This window comes from Diceros bicornis, chromosome 18 (genome assembly GCF_020826845.1).
Source record: "Diceros bicornis minor isolate mBicDic1 chromosome 18, mDicBic1.mat.cur, whole genome shotgun sequence".
In the NCBI taxonomy this organism is placed as follows: Eukaryota; Metazoa; Chordata; class Mammalia; order Perissodactyla; family Rhinocerotidae; genus Diceros; species Diceros bicornis.
The window spans coordinates 798,756-822,807 of NC_080757.1; the positions used below are offsets into that span (position 1 = coordinate 798,756).

The 24,052-nt window shown below is 48.0% G+C and overlaps 1 protein-coding gene across 5 annotated transcripts in view; it reads left to right on the forward strand.

The window, feature by feature from the left end:
- Nucleotides 1-2,905: 2,905 nt before the first annotated feature.
- Nucleotides 2,906-24,052, forward strand: part of NT5M (5',3'-nucleotidase, mitochondrial) — a 64,945-nt gene continuing 43,798 nt past the window's right edge. For 2 of the 5 annotated variants that reach the window (XM_058559508.1, XM_058559509.1), the window contains exons 1-3: nucleotides 2,906-3,288; nucleotides 6,339-6,439; nucleotides 16,687-16,747. In XM_058559508.1, the coding sequence (XP_058415491.1) occupies nucleotides 3,019-3,288; nucleotides 6,339-6,439; nucleotides 16,687-16,747 (432 nt within the window). In that variant the 5' untranslated portion in view covers nucleotides 2,906-3,018. Of the gene's footprint in view, nucleotides 3,354-6,338; nucleotides 6,440-16,686; nucleotides 16,748-24,052 lie in introns of all 5 variants that reach the window. The other 3 variants (XM_058559511.1, XM_058559512.1, XM_058559510.1) reach the window with 3 other exon arrangements.

Genomic DNA, 24,052 nt, shown 5'->3' on the forward strand with positions numbered 1-24,052 from the left:
ATAAAGAACTCATGCATCTCAACAACAACAAAACTAACAACCCAATTAAAAAATGGGCAAAAGACCTGAACAGACATTTCTCCAAAGAAGATATACAGATGGCCAACAGACACATGAAAAGATGTTCAAAATCACTAACTATCAGGGAAATGCAAATCAAAACTACAATGAGATATCACCTCACGCCCGTCAGAATGGCTGTAATCAACAAGACAGGAAACAACATGTGTTGGAGAGGATGTGGAGAGAAGGGAACTCTCATACACTGCTGGTGGGAGTGCAAACTGGTGCAGCCACTATGGAAAACAGTATGGAGATTCCTCAAAAAAGCAAGGATAGAACTACCATATGATCCAGCTATTCCACTGCTGGGTATTTATCCAAAGAACTTGAAAACACCAATTTGCAAAGGTACATGCACCCCTGTGTTCATTGCAGCGTTATTCACAATAGCCAAGACTTGGAAGCAACCTAAGTGCCCATCAAGGGACGAATGGATAAAGAAGATGTGGTATATATACACAATGGAATACTACTCAGCCATAAGAAACGATCAAATCCAGCCATTTGTGACAACGTGGATGGACATTGAGGGTATAATGCAAAGTGAAATAAGTCAGAGGGAGAAGGTCAAATACCGTATGATTTCCTTCATTAAGTAGTAGATAATAACAACAATAAACAAACACATAGGGACAGAGATTGGATTGGTGGTTACCAGAGGGGAAGGGGGGAGGGAGGATGGTGAAAGGGATAATTCGGTACATATGTGTGGTGATGGGTTGTAATTAGTATTTGGGTGGTGAACATGATGTAATCTATGCAGAAATAGAAGTACAATGATGTACACCTGAAATTTTTACAATGTTATAAACCAATGTTACTGCAATAAACAAACAAACAAAAAAAACACGCTGAGTGAAAGAAGTCAGTCATGATGAAGTTCACAGTGTGTGATTCCATTTATAGTTCTGCAGTAGGCAAAACTTATCCATGGTGAAAAAAATTAGCAAAGTGGGAGAAGGGCTGATGGAGAAGGAGCAGGAACTTTCTTAGAAGACGGAAATGTTCTAAAGCCGTGCTGTTTGACGTGCTGGCCACCAGCCACGTGGCTTGTTTAAATTTAAATTATTTAAAATTGAATAAAATGGAAAATTTAGTCCCTCAGTCTCAGTAGCCAAATTTGAAGTACTCAATAGCCACATGTGGCTAGAGCCTGCTGTATCTGGACAGCACAGATCATTTCCATCACTGCAGATGGTTCTGTTGGGCAGCAGTGTTCTGTCTCTTCTAGGGGTGCATTTGTCAAAGTTCACGGAATGGTAAAGTTAAGATTTGTGCATTTCGTTTGTAAAATTTGCCTTTAAATATCTCGAACTCACTCAAAGCTACCTAGGCTGACGCGTTTAGGGGTGAGGTGTGCTGCCTTCTGCAGCTTGCCTTGAAACGCATCAAAGAATGAGATGCACTGATGGATGCGTAGAGGGATGGACAGAGGCACTGGTGCATGTTAAAGAAAATATAGCAACCTGTTAACCACAGAACCCAGACGGTAGGCATACGTGTCTTCATTGCACAGTTCTTTCAACTTTCCTGTATGAACGTTTTCATAATAAAATTATGAAGAAGAACATGGTGATGTAATTGAAGAGTGAATATCAAGGTGGAGAAGCAAGGTGTGAAATCTTAGTCAGGGGGTCAGAAAATAATCAGAAAAGGTTATTGCAGGGATCATATTCACTCATTCATTTCAGATGCCGGGATGAATCAGACCTAGTCCCTGCCCTTGAATCCGGGAGATGCTGTGAGGGTGAACAGTTGTACCAGGGCGCTGAGGGCCTTCTATGTGGCTGGCTCTGGGCATGGGTCAGGGGGACCCCACAGCCCACATACTTTTCCAGCTGTGCGACCCTGCTTCCTTGCTGCCCCTGACCATCTCTCTGACCTCAGGCTGGACCACCCTTCCTTCACTGTACTTGCAGGAAGATCCACAAATGTCAGTTCCGTGAGCACGGGGACTTTGCTCACCACTTGATATCCACGGCCCAGCACCTGGGAGACGCTCAGCAAGTATGTGCCAAAGAAACAAAAGAACGAAAGCTGTGAGCTCACTGGCCTTTTCTCCGCTCTCTGAGGCCTCACGCCCTGCCTCAGGCCTTGGAGTGTGCTGTCTGGACCACTTGTCTCCAAGTGGATACTGCATGCTCTTTCTCATCATTTATGTCTCTGCTCTAGCATCACCTCCTACAAGAGGCCTTCCCTGACCACCTGGCAATCTCCCTACCTCTCCATCATCACATCATCCTGCTTTTTTTTTTTAAAAAAAGCAACCTATCCAGGGGTGCATAACAATATTCATTTATAGGTGTACTTGAAAATCGCCAGTTTTATGAAGGCTCTGCGATGTCTGCAAGGTCTTCATTTGTCCTGCTAACGCCAGTCTCTCCCCGGACGTCCACTATGAAGCAGGGAGCCTTCAGAGTGCACATCACCCCGTTTTGGTTCCTTCACGCTACTGTCACTCCCTGAAATTATTTTGCCTATTTGGTAGGTTTATTTGCTTCTTGTCTGTTTCCCCTTCTGAAACGTAAGTTCCAGAACGGCAGGAACCTTGTCTATTTTGTTCACAGCCCGACACAGTAAGTGCCCAGTAAACGTCGCAGTGACACAGGCTTGCTCCACGGACGTGCACTGCTCCTCCGCGCTCGCTGCTGCAGTGTGAGGAAGGAGCCCCGGCCCCGGGTCCCGGCCGAAGGCGCGAGCGCAGAGCCTGCTCCGCGGCCCGCCTCCCAGCCCCGCCCTCGGGCCCGCCTCCGCGGGGGCGCGGTCCCGTCGAGGGCGGCGCGCGCCGCGGCCTCGCTCTGGGCCGGAGCCTGCGCGCTGGCGCCCCGCTTCCCGCGCGCCGCGCCGGCGTACCGGCCGCGGCGGTTCTCCCTCGGGGGTCATGTCGCCCGGCCCGGCCCGGCCGGGCGGCGCGGCCCAGGCCCCGGCGCCCGCGGCGAGCGCCCGCGAGGGGCCATGATCCGGCTGGGCGGCTGGTGTGCGCGGCGGCCCCGCGGCGCGGCGGGCCCGGCGGGGCGGCGCGGGGCGGCGGGCGGGCCGGCGGGCCGGGCGGGCGGCCGCGCCCTGCGGGTGCTGGTGGACATGGACGGCGTGCTGGCCGACTTCGAGGGCGGCTTCCTCAGCAAGTTCCGCGCGCGCTTCCCCGAGCAGCCCTTCATCGCGCTGGAGGACCGGCGCGGCTTCTGGGTGTCGGAGCAGTACGGCCGCCTGCAGCCCGGGCTGAGCGTGAGCATCCCCGCCCCGGCCGGCCCGCCTTCCCAGCTCGGGGCCGCGAGCCCGCCTGACCCTGGGTGGGTCAGCGCCCCGAGCCGGGGGTGGGCCTCTTGTGAAACAGGGTCCTGGGGAGGCCCCGGGGTGCAGCCTCACTAACTGTAGGCTGTCATCCAGGGCTTCTCAAAATTCAGGAGAATATGAAGCCTAATATACCTGACTCTCCATCTCCAGCTGACTTTTGAATTTTTGGTTTATTTGGCCTCAAGTCTTGTTTTTTAATTTTTTTAGTAGAATAAACGTTACAAGTAAAGTCCTCTTTGACGCTTGCTGCAGTCACCTTCCCATTTCTTCCTCCTCATGAATTTGGGGAGTGTCTTTACCATGCTTTTTTGCCCTCTTCCGTGAAAGCATAGCTCCCAGTGGTATGTGAGGCCCAGAGACGTTGAGTGACTTTCTGGACATCATGCAGGGAGTCAGTGGTCGTGGTAGGGTAGGATCTTCTCCTTGGCGTATCCCCTTCCCCTGCTGGCCCTGCTGAGCACCTGAGCTCACCACACCCGCCTGACTCCTGCTGTGCTCTGCTCTCTGAGGCCATGCTGGATGTGGGCAAGTATCCAGGCAGGTCTACGGACAGACAGCTTGGTTGTAAATTTAAACTATTTTGTGAAAGGTTCCTTTCCCTGTTCAGGGGATCTTGCCATGCACAAACTTAAAGAGGCTGGGTGTTTTTTGGCATCCCTCCATTGGCCACCTAAAGTCACTGCCAGAGGATCTGATGATGATGATGTTAGAGCCTGTTTTGTAAGCATGGGTTGCATTATCTCCGCTGTGAGGAAGATGTTCTTATCTCCATTATGTGGGTGAGGAAACTTGTCCCCAGTCACATGGCTGGTAAGGGGCTCAGCCAGGAGTCAGACTCAAGTCTTTCTGCCTCCCAAGCACATTTAGCTTTCCCCACCCCGAAGTCCTGTCCTCTGTCCCGCTCTAACGAGTGACATTTCTTTTGACTTATGCAAGGCACCTTGACAATAATTTGGTTTGTTGAGGGGCAGGTGTTAGAAGGGAAATCAAGTGCCGTTTCTCTTCATTAACACCAGGCACTGCAGAGGGCGACTTCCCCAGAGCCGGGTATACTGACTCCTCCCAGGCCTAACACCTAATCGGCAGCTTTACACTGGAGAGAATACCCGAGTGATGTTTGCAGCCTCGATGACATACTGCTCTGCTGTGTGTGTGTCCTTTATAGACAGTGAGCAGTCTTGGCAGTCTGGGCACCTTATTTCCTCCCAGAACTGTGTTGGGGTGAGGAAACTAAGCCCACCCCCACTCTGAAAAGGACAGCAGCTTTTCCAGTCCATTGCACAGATGTGCAGATTCCAAGTCTAAGGAGATGAGTTACTGTTTTCCAAGTAGAAGGCAAAGGAGCAGAGCTCCTGGGGCTCCAGGGAGGGCGTGCTCTGGGAGTGACCTGCTCATTTCTTATGCTTCTGGGAACATTGCAGGAAACGGGATTGTAATAGATGAGCACATGCCCTTCATCCCCAGCACAGCTCACAGCAGGACATCCTGGGTCTCCCCTTGGCCCAGCTGGCCCAGCATCTGCTGTTAAAAATAACCAACTGGCCAACCCCGCTTATATATGTAGTCATTTCTGTTTTACAAAATACCACTCTTTCCTGGTCCCTTTGATCTTCATAGTGCTCCGAGAGGTAAGCAGGGCAGAGGTGGAAGGCAAAGATTGTTTTAACTGACTTAGAATCTTACCCTGTTAGAGCAGTTGAGGGACTCAGCCCAGAGAGAGGAAGTGTCTTGGCTAGGGTTTCAGAGCAGGTTAGTGAAGGAGGGAGGGAGGGGACGCTGGACGCTGATCCCTGAGGTTGGGTGGTTAGCCCAGGGTCACACGGCAGGGGCCAGTCCTTCTGACTCCAGCGTCCAGCGTACTGTCCAGCACTCCACATCGCCTCCGTGAGAGTCAGAAGCTCCAAGTTCGAGTTCTGACAGTGTCACCTTGATACTGTAGATGAGCGATGAGCCCTGATTTGCTTAACCCCGTATATTCACAAGCGTGTTGCCGGTGTGATCTCAGTGTACTCCCCCCACACGAGTGGCATAGGGGGCGCTTGTGCTGGAGCAGCTTCCGACCTGGCAGAGGGGCTTCCTGCACGGCACACGTGGGCTTTAGGTTTCTACTTCTCGGAGGCGGGGATTTGTCTTCCCTCCCATTGTCCTTTTCCCCTTGTCCTGGCCCTGGAATGGTGTGGCATTCTGCAAACTTGATTTTGGTGTGGCAGCATGAGGTGGAAACTCCTGGCCTGGGAGTTGGGAGATGGGGATCTACTCCCAGTTTGGCCACCGTTTTGCCGTGTGACATGAAGTAAATCCTCATTCTGAACCTTGGTTTTCTTATATGTAAGGTGAGGGTCTGGATTTTTGGCTTGCAAAGTTGAAAAACAGCAGAATACTTTTTTTAAACAAAGTATTTATTGGTATCTCAATGCGTGAAACAGATAAAAGAGCTGTTCTGGCTGATGTGGGTGAGGAGCCTGGAGCTCTGACCAGCTGGCCTTCTACCTGCACCCGCTTTGTTCCGCAAGGCACAGCAGTGCTTTTGAGGATCTCTGCATTTCTCCAGCTCTAGAATTTAAGGACTCTGGTGCTATGGCGAGACCTGGGCCATCCTCAGAGCCTCCAGGGTGTCTCTGGCCGCTAGAATCAAGCAAACGTGAGGTTCCTGAGGACTGGCCTTCTGCCTTAAATGGGTCCAGCAGTCCCTCCAGCAGAGCATGCTTTGGAATTCACAGCCCCTGACCCCTTAGCTGTTCTCTGCCAGATCCTTGCAGAAGTCAGATCCTCCTGGAGAGGGGCTGGAACGCACACACACTCTGTGTGACCCTCCGCCTCCACCCAGGAAATACATCCTTGGGAGTGTGCGTGGGGTGGTGGTGAGGGGACGTGGAAGGCCCACCTTCTTGTGAGCAGCCCTTCCCAGCCACGACACCCTCTGTGCAGTGAAGTGGGGTGCTGAGGACCTTGGAAGTCACCTGCTTCTCTCGTCTTCGCAGGAGAAGGCCATCAGCATATGGGAGTCGGAGAATTTCTTTTTTGACCTTGAGCCTCTACCAGGGGCTGTGGAAGCTGTGAAGCAGATGGCCAACCTAGAAAAGTAAGTTTGTCTCCCCCCCCGACCAGCGTCTGCCTCTTCGTCTGCCATCACCTCCCCTTCTCTTTTGCTTCTGCCCACTCCTTCTCTCTCCCTCCCTTCTCTCTCCTCGCCCTCTCCGCAGGGCCATGCTTGTTTTGTTGTCACTGGACTCAAGTTTGTAGGCTGTTAAGATGTTTTGATCCAGTAACTTGAGAAAATACTGAGTCTAATTTGACCTGCTTCACGGGATGTTCAGAGTTCATTTGTTCAGTTAATAGCTGAGAACTGACTGTTAGATTCTGCTGAGCACCAGTGACACAGAGCGAACACAACGTGGTCCTTGCTCTCCTGGGAGCCTGCAGTGCAGCCGAGAGCAGACGTTGCACAAAGAATCACAAAGAAGATACTTACGGATTGTGATAAGTGCTGGAAAGAAAAAGTTAAGGTGTTTGAAGAGGTACAGCAGGAGACCTAATGAGAAGGCTGGTTAAGGAGGCAGGAGGAGTACTGTTTTGTTCTGGTGAAATGATTGGTTCTGCAGCTGAAGCCCCCACTCCATAGCCATTGCACACCATCCGCTGAATTCCATTAGCAGGTACACCCGATGTGCTTCCCTGAAGACTTTTTTTAAAGTAGCTATATTGAGATACGACTCACATACCATACACCCATTTAAAGTGTACGATTCATTGGTTTTTAGGATGTTCACAGAGTTATGCAACCATCACCATGGTCAATTTCCTCACCCCCAAAAGAAACTCTATACCCATTAGCAGTCACTACCCATTCCTGCCCTCCCCCTGCAGCCCTTGGCGACCACTGTCTACCTTATGTCTCTGTAGATTTGCCTATTCTGGACATTTCATATACGTTTCATACAATATGTGGTCTTTCGTGACTGGCTTCTTTCACTCAGCAGAATATTCCAGGGTTCATCCATGTGGCATGAATCAGTACTTCATTCCTTTTCATTGCTGAATAATATTCCATTGTAAGGATATGCCACATTTTGTTCATCCATTCATTAGTTCATAGACATTTGGATTGTTTCTACTTTTTAGATGTTAATACTGCTGTGAACATTCATGTGCAAGTTTTTTTGTGGTTGTGTGTTTTCATTTCTCTTAGGAGTGTATACCTCTAGTATGTAGCTAGGAGTGGAGTTGCTGGGTTGTATGGTAAATCCATCTTTAACACTTTGAAGACTGCCAAACTGTTTTCCAAAGCTACTGCACCATTGTACATTACCGTTAGCGATGTATGAGGGTTCCAACTTCTCCACATCCTCACTAGCACTCATTATGGTCTTTTTTATTCTAGCCCTCCGGTGGGTGTGAAATGGCATCTCATCATGGTTTTGATTTGCATTTCTCTGATGGCTAATAATGTTGACCATCTTTCTGCATGCTTATTAGCCATTTGTATATTTTTTTTGAAGAAATCTTTATTTAGATCCTTCACTAAATTTTTTTCAATTGGGTTATTTGTCTTTTTTTATTGTTAACTTGTACGAGTTCTTTATATATTCTAGATAGCAAGTCACTTATCAGATACATGATTTGCAAATATATTCCCTCATTCTGTGCATTGTTGTCTTACTTTCTTGATGGTATCCTTTGAAACCCAAAGTTTTTATTTGATATAGTTCAATTTATTTATTTTTTTCTTTTGTCATTGTGTTTTTGCTGTCATATCTAAGGATTGTTTCCTAATCCAAGGTCACAAAAATTTGCTCCCATGTTTTATTCTAAGAGTTTTATAGTTTTAAGTCTTACATTTAGGTCTTGATCTGTTTGAGTTGATTTTTGTATATAGTGTAAGGAAGGGGTCCCACTTCATTCTTTTGCATGTGGATATCCAGTTGTCTCAGAACCATTTGTTGAAAAGGCTCTTTCCTCCATTGAGTTGTCTTGGCTTCCTTGTCAAAAGTCAATTAACCGTAAATGTTAGGATTTATTTCTAGGCTTGTATAACTTTTATTCATCACAAATTTGCTTGTATTTAGCAAGCTGAATGACAAATCAAACATAAGGTGTGATTTGGCCTTAACTGTGCCATATAAATGCCTCCAAAAGTCGTCAGCTTTCAAAGTTCTAACGCAATAAAAAGGCATCAGAGAGACGCAAAATACTTAGAGTTTGGGTTAAATTGTAGACTTGTTTGGTTGGTAATTTATCTTTAGACTTGAGTCCAGGTCCTGCAGAATAGTATGTTTTATTCTGGTTTAGGATTTGAATTTGATTTGTAGTGGAGTATTGTTGTATAACTTCTTCCATCTGTAGCAAGAGTCTGGAGAGGCAAAGAGTAAGGTTTTAAAAACTCTGTTCTTGTCTGGATCTGCATTTCCTGGACCACATTCACCTGACTGTATTCTGGGGAGCTGGATAGCATAGTGGTTAAGGTTCAGTCTTAACTGGAGTTAGACTGCTCAGGTTCATATCTGGGCTTCTCTAGCATCTAACTTTCAGCAGTTGGGCAAGTTATTAAGCTTTCTGGGTCTCGGTTTCTTCATCTGTAAGACGAGGATAATGAGAAAGTCCTCAGATAACACCTGGCACAGAGTAGGTGCGCAGTAGATGTTAGCAGCTGCTGCTGTTACCCTGCAGGATTTAATCGATTTGCAACAAGAAAGGCGGTCTTTAACCAAAGCAGCGTGGGGAACATTGCGTGAAGAAGGTTTCTCCGCCCTAGGACTGTTCAGAGCTTTCAGTTGGCTGGCGCACTGTGGCTCTTTGCTGGCGTGCCAGAGGATGCAGCTTCCTTCAACTGTGTCCTAGCCCGGAACACTCTTTTCACAGCTTCTCTATTAACACACTTGCAGAAATTCCAGTCTGGGAAATGCAAGTCTAAACCATACCATTGGTCCTTTACCTCCACTGTGGCGTTTAACTGGGTAGAAGATTCTGAAGGTCAGTCGGTGCCCAAAGTTGGGACAAAGAGTGGGGTCTAGTCAGTAACTAAGTGGGTGGCTGTGTGTCTAGTGCTGAAGTAGACAGAGACCAAGGTTTCACATGTAACTTGATGAATATCTGTCATGCACCTGCTACATGCTAGGCCTTGTACCAGGTCTGTGGATGCAGAAGGAGATAAGAGAGGGTTCTTGCCTTCAGAGTTCACTGGTGAATGAGTGACTAGGACACAGTTCTAAAAGTGCTGCGATGGATGTGCGAGTGGAGCATGGGGGTGCAGACGGGCAGGGGCTGATCCTCCCCGGGGAGGCAGTGACACTGGAGCTGTCATCTTGAAGAATGAAAAGGAATCTGCCAGGTGGAGAGGCAAGGGGGTTTCAGGTAGGAGGGAAACAGTGTGAGCCAAGACCTCCTCTGCCCACCTGAGGGACCCTCCTCAGACATCTCCCTGGCATGCATGTCCTTACTCCAGGAGCTCTGAGCATTGCCTCGCAGCCTGGAGAGCTTGCTTGGTGGTGACTTCAGTGGTGACTAATCTTGTTTTTATTATTCAGTGATACACGACTATATCCTTATGAAAAACTCAAACAGTGTGAAGATATGTGAAAATGTGAGTTGCCCATTTTCCCCTCTCTCTGCGTACATCCCCCTCCCTCCCACCCTTTTGGCCCTAGAAGACGATTTGGGGTGTATGCTTCCACACCTTTTAAAGTGCATTTACATACATATTTATATCGAGATTTGTAATTTACGTGTTCCACGCAGCAGCAGAGTGATATTTTTAAACCAAATTCTGGTGATGTTAGTCCCTTCTTAAATCTCTCTCGGCTTCCTCTTGCACCGAAGTAAAGCCCAACCCGGCCAGGCCTGCGAGGCCGTCGTCACAGCCTGGCTCTGCCGCCTCCGGACCTCTTCTTGCCTGCTCTGGGCACGCTGGCTTATTTTCTGCCCCGTGGACATGTCAAGCTTATTTCTGGCCTTATGGCCTCTGTTCCTATTATATCCTCTTGGAAAGTTTCTCCTCCAGTTCTTTGCATGGCCACATCATTTTCAACCTTCAGCTCTGAGCACCTTCAATGTCACCTTCTCAAAGAGGCCATCCTTGACTGCTGCAGCTAAAGTGGCCATCGTCCCCTCCCAGTTATTCTGCCCCATTATCCTGGGTACGTACTCTAAGCTGAAATTGTGTGTCTGCGCTTGTCCCTTCCTCTTTCCAATGTCAGCTCCCGGAGGCCAGGGATTGGCTTGGTCACGGCTGTCTTCTCAGGCCCTGGAGTGATACCTGGCGCGTGGTACACACTCAGATATTTGCTGGGTGAATATTCACATAGTAGTTGTTGGGTTTATTCTGTAGCTTTCTCTTGTTCACTTAACAATATGTGCTAGATATTTTCCATATCAACACTATAGAACTATCTTATTCATTTTAACTACTGCATAGTATTTTATCATACACACGTACCATAATTTATTTAATGATTTCCGTAAGATTTTGTTTCCCATTTTTTCTTGTATATCAGGGCTACCGTGAGTCTTGGTGTACATGTGCAAGTATTTCTGTATGATAGAGGACTAGCTGGATCAAAGCCGTGTGCATTTAAACTGTTGGTGGATACTTAGTGATACATGCTATCCTTTTAGTAGATGTTCCCTCTTAACAACTAGCACAGTATATGCCACATAAAATGCCCTCAGTCAACAGGAATTGTCCTTGAAAGGGGCATTTGATGTGTGAAAATAGCCAAAACTTGTTTGGATCCAATGCCAGCAAATAAGTGAGTCATATCTGAACTTCCCTAATCCTGAGAATATAGTGGATATCAGTGTATGTTGAATAAAACAACTCACAATGCCTCAAGCAATGAGTACTCTCTGCTGTGGTTGTAACTGCCTCAGAGGGAGGTCCATCCTTAGGAGGAGGCCCAAGAATGTTTGCTTTAAAAAAATATAGGTTAATTTTGGAAAATTAAAATATAGGATAAAAAGTTATTTATAATCTCACCACTTTGAAACCACCAGTTTCTTACATTTTGGTATTTTTGCTTGAGTTTTCTTTCATATATATATATTTTCCCATAGTTCTTATAATATATACAACTCCAAACATGTGTTAAGTGGTAGCAGTATTTGTCGAAACAACTATTTGACATCCTTGAGGACTACTTTGAAGGAAACACCACTCATTTAGAAGGATAAGTTTAGATGACCTTAAACCTGTGTTTCAACATGGCTCTCCTTACTCTGTTATGGAGCCTGGAATAAGACAATTCATTTGCTCACTAAACAGATATATTTGTTTATCACTTACTTTGTGCCTGGCACTGTCTAGCCCTGGGGTTATATTTGTAAATAAGACACCTAAGTTCTCAGGTCTCAAGGAGTTGACATTACAGTGGGGAGGGTGACAACAAGTAAACAAAATAATTTCAGATTACAGTAAGCTTTGTGCAGGAAATAAACAAGGTGATGTATTGGGAGTAAACGGGGAAGGGGCTGCTCCAGGAGGGTGGGAAGGTTTCTCTGTGGAGGTGACATTTGACCTCAGACCTGAGGGTAGGAATGAACTACTAATTCAGAGCCAGGGGTAGGGCCGTCCAGGCTGGGAGAAGAGCAGGTGTAAAGGCACTGAGGTGGGCAAGGACTTTGCTTATCTGAGTGACATAAAGGAGACCAGTGTGACTGGAGCTGAGTGAGTGTGGAGGGGATGGGATGGTGGAGTGGTGCAGGCTGAGGCTGAGGAGGGAACGATGGGCTGTAGCTTAGGTTTTAAAAACACGGGCTTGGGGTGATGAATTTGGATAGACGTTTCTCTAAAGAAGATATGCAGATGGCCCATAAGTGCATGAAAATTTGCTTCAACGTCACTAGTCCTTAGGGAAAAGCAAATCAAAACCACATGAGAAACCACTTTACATCTACTAGAATGACGATAATAGAAAAGATGGACAATCGTAAGTGTTGCTGAGGGTGTGGAGAATTGGGAACCTTGTCATTGCTGAGGGGATTGTAAAATGGTGCAGCTGCTGTGGAAAACATTTCCTCAAAATGTTAAATATGGAGTTACCATATGATGCAGCAATTGCACTCCTGGGAATATACTCAGAAGAAATGAAAACATGTGTCCATGTAAAAACTTGTGCGTGGATGTTCCTAGGAGCACTATCCCCAATAGCCAAAGGTGGAAACCACCCAAATGTCCCTGAACTGGTAAATGTGAAACAAAAGGTGGTACATCCATACAGTGGAATATTACTGAGCAATAAAGAGGCATAAAGCACTGACACATCCTACAACGTGGATAGCCCTTGGAAACATGATGCTAGATGAAAAAGGCCAGTCACAAAAGACCACATATTATAGGATTCCATTTATGTGAAATGTCCAGAACAGGCAAATCCTCGGAGACAGAAAGTAGGTTGGTGGTTTCCTAAGGCCAGGGGCAGGAATGGGGAGTAACAGCTTATGGATATAGGGTTTCTTTTGGGGAGATGAAAATGTTCTGAGATTGACTGGTGTTTGTTCTCAAGCTCTGTAAATATACTAAAATTCATTGACTTACACACTTAGAATAGGTGGCTGTCATGGTATATGAATTATATCTCAGTGAAACTTAAAAAAAATCAGTAGGCCAAATGAGAAGAAAAGGAACTATTGATACATTTAACAACATGAATGAATCCCAAAAATAATTTTACTGGATAAAAGAAGCCAGACAAAAAGGAGTACGTACTCTGTGGTTCTACTTATACAAAATTCTAGAAAATACAGTCTGACCTGTGGTGACAGGAAGCAGATGAGTGGCTCCCTGGGGCCCAGGAGTTGAGGGAGGGCAGGGGGGGCAAGCAGAGAGATGACAGGGATGCTGGCCGTGTTTGTTATCTTGACTGGTGATCTGTGTTTCACACGTGAAAACTTACCATTTTGTTCCTTTTTAATATGCGTAGTTTGTTGTGTGTCAGTTATGCCTTGATAAAGCTGTTTAAGGATAATCAGTCTGGATGCTGGGTGGAGCGTGGCTTCGCAGGGGCAGGATTGGAAGTTGAGGAACCAACTGGAGGTGTTGGCAGGAGCTGCATGAGGGGTGGTGGTGCTCTGGGCTGGGGTGACGACCACAGAGAGAAGTTGACAGACTGAAACATGCTTGGGAGGCAGAACCCGTTGGACCTGGTGATGGATATTGGGGGTGGAGGAAAGACAGGAAAAAGAGCGATTTTTAGGTTTTTTGCTTAAGCAGCTAGATATATAAACAGTAATGTCATTAACTGAGGGAAGAACAGGTTTGGGGAGGGGGAGAATCACATGCTCCCAATACATATATTGGTCTCTGGCCCTGGATCCTGGCACAGAGCCTAAAACACTTGTAAATTCCCAAGTGATAAGAGCACTAGGAGCGTCTTTTGTTCTACTGAGGTGACTCTGGGGGGCTCCTGGATGGGGGCTGGTCACCAGAAAGAGCAAGCCGTGATGAGAAGCTTGGAATTGTCAGCCCCGACCTCTTCTCCAGAGAGGGGAGAGGGGCTGGAAGAGGAGTTAACGATTGAACTTGCGATTGTGTCTGAAGTGGGGGTAGTCTTGTGGGACTGAGCCCTTAACCGTGGGATCTGACGCTGTTTCCAGGCAGGTGGTGTCAGAGTTGAGTTAAATTGTAGGCACCAGCTGATGTCCCAGAGAATTGCTTGGTGTGGGCACTTCCCTCACATCTGGTGTCAGAAGCGTTGTGAGTGTGGCCATAGTGTGAAGGAAGGGAGACACACAGGAGGGAAAGCACAGGAGGGGAAACGGCAGTTCTTCTCACACGGGAGAGAGCTGGACTGTGGAGGTAGAGTTAGGGGCACCAGCATGTAGACGGTGTGTAAAGCCCTCGGCCTGGGTGACATCGCCGAGCAGAGGATGTAGATGGAGAGCACAGAGGGTCAGAGCCGCTCGGGGAGGCCCAGAGACTGTGCTGGGGCGGTGGGTGAGGGGCAGGTGCGCCAGGACTGGAGAGCTGTCATGGAGGAGGGCGTGGCTGCCGGGCTGGGTGGTGAGTGAGAGGAGGAGGGTGGGGCGTGCATTGGATATGGTGACATGAGGGTCCTTGGTGACAATGGGCAATTTCTGTGGAGCGGAGGGGCTGGACTCCAGGTTGGAGTGGTTGAAGCGGGCACAGGAGGTGAGGAAGTGGAGTCAGCAAGGGCAGGCCTCTTGCTGGGTTTGTTGTGCTGCGAAGGGAGCCGAGATACAGGGCGGTAATGGGAGGGGCGTGGGGTTGAGGTTTCGTGTGTGTACATAAATGTTTAGGATGGGGGATAGCAGGACGTGTCGGAATGGGGCGGGGTAATGGAAGGGGAGCATAGGAAGAGGGAACGTTGCAGGGGCAGTGTCTCCTTGTGAAGATCAGGGGATGGAATCCAGGGCACATGTGGAGGGCTCTGCTCAGAGAGGAGGCAGTGGAAAGGGAGGAGGAAGTTCAGATACAGGCGACTTTCCATATTCATGATGAGAAGACCAGGGGTCTCATCACCTGAGAAGTCTCAGGAAGTGGGGGAAGGTGTGCTGCGACAGGAGAGCAGTAAGTGAGCGTACAGTAGGGCCCTGGAGGAAGGCTGGGGCTCAGATGCCTGGGGGTTGTGGTTATGAATTGAAGGTGAAACTGGCCAAACTGTTTGTGTGAGTTTTTTTCTTTTTCTCCAGCAACGTGGAGTTGCTTGGATGCAGGTGGGAGAAGTTGGACAGGTGGGTTCTCTCAGGGGCCTGGCAAAACAGACCTCAGTGGAGGAGGAGAAGGGCAAGCAGAGTGAACGTAGAGCTGGCCCGAGAACCCCGCAGGACAGGCGGGTGGGCGTGGTGATGGGAGGGTGGTGGGCCTCAGCGGGTTGTCTGTCTCAATGAGGTTGAAGGATTGAGCAGAAGAAGTTAGAATGAGTTTACTGGAAGGACAGTAGGTGGTGGTCCCAGAGGCAAAGCGTGAAATTGAGACTTGGGCAGAAGTGATTACAGCTGCAGGGGCGGCCGTGGGGGAGGTATGGAGATGGGTGGGTGGGGTCTTTGGAGGTGAGCAGGTTAGGACTTGAGGGGCCGAGGGCTGGATCTGCATGTGTGTAGTGTATGTGTACATGTTACGGTGAAGGACGACAATCGGTATGGGATGGAGGGACGACGGTGAGCCCTTGAGGTGGGAGAGGGCGCAAGGGGCAGTGACTGGGCCAGTGTGGGTGACAGCGACGAGGGCAGCAGGGCTGTGGCTGTAGGAGTCAGGAGTGTGAAGGAGCAGTGGTCTGGAAGTGGCGTGGAGAACAAGGAAGACTCTCCTCACCTTCCTCCCTGAAGCATGTGGGGTGTGGGAAGAAAGCAGCTTGCACTCGGTGGCTGCAGGGGCGGCGGGGCCTTCATGTGAGGCCAGGTTTAGTGCAGGCAGCGGTGAGAGAACCTTGGGGAAAGGCTGAGGACCCAGGGGACCGAGCCTGCACGTGGGAGGGCACATGAGCTTGGCAGAGGCAGTGCTGAGAGTGGAGACTCGGGGAACTGGAGGACACGGGCCTTCTCCTCAGGGACGTGGCCGCCTTACGCATGACTCCCAGGGGACTCATTTGCCAAAGAGAAAAGGAGCCAGAAAAATACAGTCTTCCACAGGCTCAGTGTGACGAGCCAGTAGATGCCAGTTCCACAGGCAGTTGCCGGCTTTATGAGGACGTTGGGACCAGCTGGCTCTATCAGTGAGGGGCTGGGGCCTTTGCGGCTGTGAAGAGAGGCAGGCTCCTGGGAGGTCAGCCCCCACATGGACCCAGCACGGAACCACAGACCGTGGGGAAGGGGCCTTCCTCAGCACAGCCCACGCCCGCCTTGAGGGGACTCCTGTTGTCAGGGAGCTTAGCCGCATGGATCTGGGCTCCTCCTCTCTGCTCCTTCCTAACAGAGGGCTTGGCTGGCACACATTTTAGGAAGACTTCTTCCTTGCAGGTTTCTTTACTTTGAATTGCATGAGGCCCTGATTCTTCCTCAAGTAACTTGCTCTGCGTCCTTTTAATGCTCCTTTCCATGCTAAATCTTTCCATGCTCAGTCTTTCCCTGTTCAGATCTCAGAGAGGGCACTGATTAGCCTAGCTAACCTTTTAGGTCCAGGCATGCAGAATTGCCATAGATCAGATGCCCACCCCTGTGCTGGTTCCCTGGGCCAAGGGTGGGGTTGCACATGGCTGCCCAGGGCGGTGGGACTGGCGGATGTCTCTGGTATGGAGAGCAACGCGGGGCAGCGGGTTTTCCCATTCCGGGTGACGGGCACAGACACTGAGAGGGTTCGGTGCCCGAGGAGTGGGAGGGCAGGGGTGAGGAGGCCGCGGCCGTGGGCTGGCAGGCTCACTGTGCTTCCTCTTCCCGCAGCACTGACGTCTTCATCTGCACGAGCCCCATCCAGATGTACAAGTACTGTCCCTATGAGAAGGTAAGACGTGCAGCTCGCTCGGGCAGGCTGGGGCTTCGCCTCTTGTCGCCTTTCCCCCACGTGTGGCAGGTAAGGGGTGCTGGCGTTCAGCACACCCAGCAAGAAGGGCGCTGACCCTCAGCGCAGCTGCCGGCCGGCTGGGGCAGCTCGTTTCTGCCTCTTCGCCTGTCGATCCCTCCCGTCTTTCTGCCAGGGTCTGCTGTCCTGAAGACCCTCCCTAGCCCCCGTCTGAGGTTCTGTTGCGGTCTCTGGATGGAGCCTGGTGAAGATGCCAGGTGCTCTGGGAAGAGTGACCATCCACACTTTAGCACAGTGTCATTTGTGAAGGATGGACAGAGAGAAATGTGTCAGGGGAGGGGTGGGAGGCAACCCAAACCCAAATATTAGGGCATGTGAATTTATTTACACGAAAAGTCTGACAAAGGTGAAACCGTTAAATTATGTTTTGGTACACACTCCTCACTTTATCTTTATTGAAAAAAATAGAATTACGTGAAACTGAGGCTTTTCTGGAAGTTGGGGATGTCTGGTTGCCAAACCCAGAGGAAAGATCTGTTGCCCAGGAGGCAGGCATTCACACCAGAGGTGGTTTGGGGCCCGGCCCCCTCCCCTGGGGAGTCAGGGCAGCCTCCCCAGTCCAGGAGAGTGGGATTTGGAGCCAGAACCTCCCTGCTCTGCAGGCTTGGCACAACCTTCAGCAGTTCTCTTGAGGGTCTTCACATCGCCTCTCCTCTCTCCGGCTCCGTGATAGAAACAAAACGTGCACCGTCAGCCAACGTTAAGTGCCTTTTTCTGTGCTTTAAATGGGACGGGAACTCACACTTACCACGCGGTTATAGTGGTGTCACGCGAGGTGCTCGGCGCCCACCATTTCATCGCATGCTCACAGCACCCCATTCCGTGGTTGTCCCTACACTCTTTTAGCACGAGGAACATGAGTTTAGTGGAACTCAGGGGAGCTAATGACTTACGCACGGTCAGTAAGTGTGGAGTTAGGACTGAAGGCCAGGTCCACTGTGTCTAGTAGAGCAGTGGTCCAAAGTCAGATCACCCAGACCAGTGGGGTCAGCATCCCCTGGACCCTTGTTAGGAGAGGACATTCTCCGGCCCCTCCTGAGACCTGAATTGGAAATTCAGGGAGTAATTCTGTATCTTTTAACAAGCCCGCCAGGTGCACCCTTAAGTTGGAGAACTGCTGGGCCAGAGTAACGATTTCAACTGGGATTACACTGGGTCGTTAGGAGGATGGTCCAGTAGTTACTGGATTAATAGGTTGGCTGTCATTCATCTATTCCCGTGGATTTCAGTGTCATCTGTGTTCCCACCATCATACCTTTTGTAGCCTCAGCCAGGACTCCCCTCTGAGCTCCGGACAGCTCTAACCTGATGTGTCTGTCCCTGGGGTCCTGATGTCCCCATCCCGCATCCGTCCCTTCCCTCTCAGGCTGTCATCCCAGTGACATCTTCTTACCCCTCAGATCCAGCACATCAGGAGGTCATATTTCCTGTTGATGCTGTTGCTACATCTGTCTGGCATCTGTCTACTTCTCTCGCTCCCCATTGCCACCACCTTAGCATTTCTTTCCAGAACTACTAAGATGGCCTCCTAACCTGTTTACTTCAGTTCCACACAGGGCCAGAGTAGGTCTTTCATAAGCAGCTCATGTCAACTCCCTACTTTAAAACCTTTTAATGGTTTCCCACTGCACTTAAAATAGAACTAAATACACACACACACACACAAACTCCTCACCATAACCCACAAGGCCCTGCCCAGCCACCTCTCCCACCTGTCTTAAGTTCCTCCTTTCCATTCGTGATGCTCCACGTTCCTCTGTTTCTTGAGCATGCCGGGTGTTCTTGCTCCGCGCTCTCACATACTGGGCGCTCTGCGTGCCTGGTTCCTCTTCATCCATTAGGGCTCAGCCCCGCTCCCCCCCCAGTTCCTGCCCGTGTCTAAAGTGTGTTCTTTCTCTGCCTTGTTCCATGTCTCAGACCTTGTTTCTTGTGTGACACTTACACCATTTGAGCTGAGTTTATTTCTTTGTCCCTGTCTTGTTATCTGTTGTCTCCTGCGCTAGAGTGCAGGATCCCTGAGGGCGGGGACATGACTCTCTTGCCTCCTGTTGACCCCAGCCCCAGAACAGGGCCTGGCATGTTTTACACGCTCAGTGTTTGTTCTTGGACGCATAGATTCATTTGTGCAACAGAGAGTTATCAGACATCTTTCAGTAATAGCGTTTGGCATTTATTTCACACCTCTAATATGCCAGGCACTATACCTTTATTATCATTTTTAAGGCTTACCACAGCTCCTTGTGAAATAAAATACGCTTCTGAGCTGACAAGTCAAGAAAGGCTAAGAGAGGGGAGGCAGCCCACATACTGGGTCTCTGATCATGCAGGCAGTGGGTCTGGGTCCAGATCTGTGCGTCCCGGAGCCCGCGCTCTTAGCCACTTCTGCAAGCAGCACATGCTCGCTGCAGAGGGTTTGGAATCCAGTGAACGTGTAAGAAGAGGATATCACTTAGGACTCTCTATTCACAGGCAGCATCAATGGCTTCTGGCTAACTTAAACAAAAGTAGAATTTATTAGAAGGATGTTGGTTTGCTCAGAATCTAAGGAAAATCTGAAGAAGCAGGCCTTAGACGAACAGCTTGCGGGCCGACAGAGGTCTCTTCAGCGTATCTGCTTGAGAACCACTGCAGTTCCATTCATTCTCCATCTGTGGGTTTCTTTGCCCAAGATTCCTGTTCCCAGGAGAGAGAGGCTTACCAGCTGAGCTCAGGTCACATGCCAGCCCTTGGCCAGGGGAGGGTGGGCATCCTGATTTACGTTCCATTAAGGATGGGGGTGGCTTTGCAGAGAAAAGTTGAGGTGCCATTAGCAGAGGAAGGGGTGCAGGGATGGTGGATGCCATGGCCAGAATAAACAAAGGAGAGACAGCGGCAAAACCCCATGGCTGCAATCCTACCGCCTAGCAATAGAAGCACTGTTAACATTGATGTGTTTCTAGTTTTTCTTTGATGCATATTAAATATAATATATATATGTTTTAACAAAACTTAAATTGCAGGGCCGGCCCCGTGGCTTAGCGGTTGGGGGGGGCGCGCTCCGCTACTGGTGGCCCGGGTTCGGATCCCGGGCGCGCACCGACGCACCACTTCTCCGGCCACGCTGAGGCTGCGTCCCACATGCAGCAGCTGGAGGGATGTGCAACTATGATGTACAACTATCTACTGGGGCTTTGGGGGACAAAAAAAAGGAGGAGGATTGGCAATAGATGTTAGTCTATTAAGTGTGCAATAGCACGTCTAGAAAAAAATGTACATACCTTAATTAAAAAATACTTTATTGCTAAAAAATGCTAACCATTGTCTGAGCCTTCAGCGAGTTGTAATCTTTCTGCTGGTGGAGGGTCTTATAAAAATCACAGTATCTGCGGAGCTCAATAAAACAAGGTATGCGTGCATAGAGGGGACGTATCTCAGCATAATAAAGGCCATATATGACAAGCCCACAGCCAACGTCATACTCAGTGGTGAAAAGCTGAAAGCTTTTCCTCTACGATCATGAACAAGACAAGGATGTTCACTCTTATCACTTATATTCAATGTAGTATTGGAAGTTATAGCCAGAGCAATCAGGCAAGAAAAAGGAAAAAAAGGCATCCAAATTGGAAAGGAAGAAGTAAAACTGTCACTATTTGCAGATGATGTGATATTATACGTAGAAAACCCTAAAGACTCCATCAGAAAACCTTTAGGACTAATAAACGAATTCAGTAAAGTTGCGGGATACAAAATCAATACACAAAAATCTGTTGCATTTCTATATGCTAACAACAAACTATCAGAAAGAGAAATTAAAAAAACAATTCCATTTACAATTGCATCAAAAAGAATAAAATACCTAGGAATAAATTTAACCAAGGAGGTTAAAGACCTGTACACTGAAAATTACAAGACATTAAGGAAAGAAATTGAAGAAGACACAAATAAATGGGAAGATATTCCATGCTCATGGATTGGAAGAACTAACATTGTTAAAATGCCCATACTACCCAAAGCAATTTACAGATTCAGTGCAAGCCCTATCAAAATTCCAATGGTATTTTTCACAGAAATAGAACAAACAACCCTAAAATTTGTATGGAAGCACAAAATTGCCAAAATTTATAGGGAAACTGAACAGCCAAAGCAGTCTTGAGAAAGAAGAACAAAGCTGGAGGCATCGCACTCCCTGATTCCAAAACTATTACGAAACTAAAGTAATTAAACCAGTGTGGTACTGGCATAAAAACAGACACATAGATCAGTGGAACAGAATAGAGAGCCCAGAAATAAACCCAGCAAATATGATCACTTAATCTACTACAAAGGAACCAAGAACCTACAATGGGGAAAGGACAGTTTCTTCAATAAACGCTGCTGGGAAAACTGGGTGCCTGTCTCACACCATACACAGAAATTAATTCAAAATGGCTTGAAGACTTGAATGTAAGACCTGAAACCATAACACTCCTAGAAGAAGACATAGGTGATAAGCCCCTTGACATTGCCCTTGGCGATGATTTTTTGAATCTGACACCAAAGGCAAAAGCAACAAGAGCAAAAATAAACAAGTGGGACTACATCAAACTGAAAAGACAACCTAATGAATGGGAGAAAATAATTACAAATCATATATTCGATAAGGGGTTAATATCCAAAATATATAAAGAACTCATACAACTCAATAGCAAACAAACAATCCAATTGAAAAATGGGCTGGACGTCATTCCAAAGAGGACGTACAAATGGCCAACAGGTACATGAAAAGATGCTCAGCATCAGTAATCATCAGGAAAATGCAAATCAAAACCACAGTGAGCTATCACCTCATGCCTTTTAGAACAGCTACTATCAAAAAGACAAGAGACAACAAGTGTTGGCAAGGCTGTGGAGAAAAGGGAAGCCTTGGGCACTGTTGGTCAGAATGTAAATAGGTGCATCCACTGTGGAACAGTGTGGAGGTTCCTCAAAGAATTAATAGAATTACGATACGATCCAGCAATTCCGCTTCTGGGTATCTATCTGTAGAAAATGAAAATACTAACTCTAAAAGATACATGCACTCCTATGTTCATTGCAGCATTATTTACAATAGCCAAGATATGGAAACAACCTAATTGTCCAATAGATGAATGGATAAAGAAATTGTGTGTGTGTATGAATATTATTCAGCCATGAAAAAGAATGAAATCTTCCATTTGCTACAACATGGACGGACCTCGAGGGCGTTATGCTAAGTGAAATAAGTCAGACAGAGAAAGACAGATATCATATGATCTCACTTATATGTGGAATCTTAAAAAAAATACAAAAAAACGAAAACCAAGCTCAAAGACACAGAGAGCAGATTGGTGGTCGCAAGAGGCAGGAGGTGGGGAGTGGGAGAAGTGGGTGAACTGGTTTTTAGTTTAATAAATTGAATAAGTATTTTTGAAGAACTAATAGAACTGCAAGGAGAAATAAGCAAATTCACAATTGTGAGAAGTTTTGCTATTCCCGTCTTAATAACGGAAAGAATAAGTGGACAGCACACCAGTTGGGGTGGAAGCCCTGAGCGGGATGGGCGGCACCCGCCGGCACTCCACACGGCAGCAGCAGACAGGCGTTCTCGTCCAGTGCACACGGAGCCATCAGCAAGACAAGCCATTATCTTGGTATGGCAGATACGCTAAAAACCACTGGACTGTACACTTTAAATTGGTGAATTTTATGGTATGTGAATTATATCTAAAAAAAATTGGCTCTTGAGGTGGTTGGTAGTTTGAAAACTAACCCTCTCCTTCTGCTTAGATGTGGTCCGCGTATCCTCCTAATGGGGGCTGTGGACAGAAGTGTGATACCTTTACAGGGTCCTGGGTCGAGCCATTTTTCCTGAAAACCTTGGCGGTTATGGTATTGTTTTTCACATCTCTTGCTAAATGAAGTAGGCCACTGATGCTGTCGCCCGTCATCGGGCAGTGCACGTCCCCACCTCCCAGCGCTTGCACCCGCTCCCTGATTTGAGGTCTGTCCTGGGACCTGCTCCTCTGGGCAGAGCAGGACTTTTGGGAGGATTCCATCCTACATTTGAACAGCAAGGGCGACGTCTAGCTCAGAGATCTCCATTTGTGGGCTGCATCTTTGCTCGTGGGCACGTGAGCCACACGGCTCTGAGAGGGCCGTGAGGTGGTGTCAGGGAGCTGCCCCAGGCCCACTGCTGCCGCCCTGGACGTTCTGCCCCTGCTGTCCCTTCCAGCACAGTCCTTGTCGCGTTGGGCCCCTTGTCCTCACACTCGTGGAATCCTTGGCTCCCGCCGTCATTGGTCTCATGGACTTGCCGCTTGTACCCCAGGCCTAGGGAGGTCGCCTCCCTTGAAAGTCCTCCCGGCAACTCTTGCTGCATGTAGTTTAGACTCAGTTTCAGTCATATTGACAGATTCCAGTTTAGGAATAACAGCACCATTTTACACTTGGATAACTGCATTCATCTGGGCTGAACTATTTTATCCCCAAGTATTTTCAGGAACCAAAATTATCATCAGGTGAATAATGAGCCACGCTTCTCTTCCAAAACCTAACGAATGCTGCCTTGTCCTCAGAAGTGTCCCTTGGAGGCTAACCCCACCGAGTGCTGGCTGAGCCCGGGAGTCACACTTTGAGGTCTGGATCTGTGACTCCCCGCCCCGTAAGCTCCTTGACTCCCCTCTCAGAGCCTTGGTTTCTTGATCAATACAATTGTGGTAATTCCTCCCATGGGCATTATTAAAGAAAATTGAGTTGTAATCATCAAGTCAACACATGACACACCTTAAACTTACACAATGTTACATGTCAATTATATCTCAATGAAAATAAATTTAAAAAGAAGTTGAAGAAGAGACTTACATAAACCACCTAGCACTGTGCTTGCTAGCAGTAAATGTCATCCCTCTTGTCTTCTGTTTGTCCCCAAATTCCCCCGCCAGGCAGTAAAGCAAGAATGAAGCTCAGCACACCTTTCTCAAACCAGAACGCCTGGATAATTCTATAGACAATTAGTCGTTTCCTGCATTCTTGGATCCTGGAAAAATAAGTTTCGTACAAAGTTGCCTACACAGTTAAATTACAACTATGTTAAAAAAAAAAGTGGTAAATTTAAAAAAAGAAAAGGTAGGAAATACAGCCAACTGATGTAGATGTTTCTTTCTCTAACTTTCCTCGATTTTCCAAATTTTCTTTGATAAGCTCTTCCTTTTGCAATAAAACAGTAAATGCTTTTTCTGTTGGCGTTCC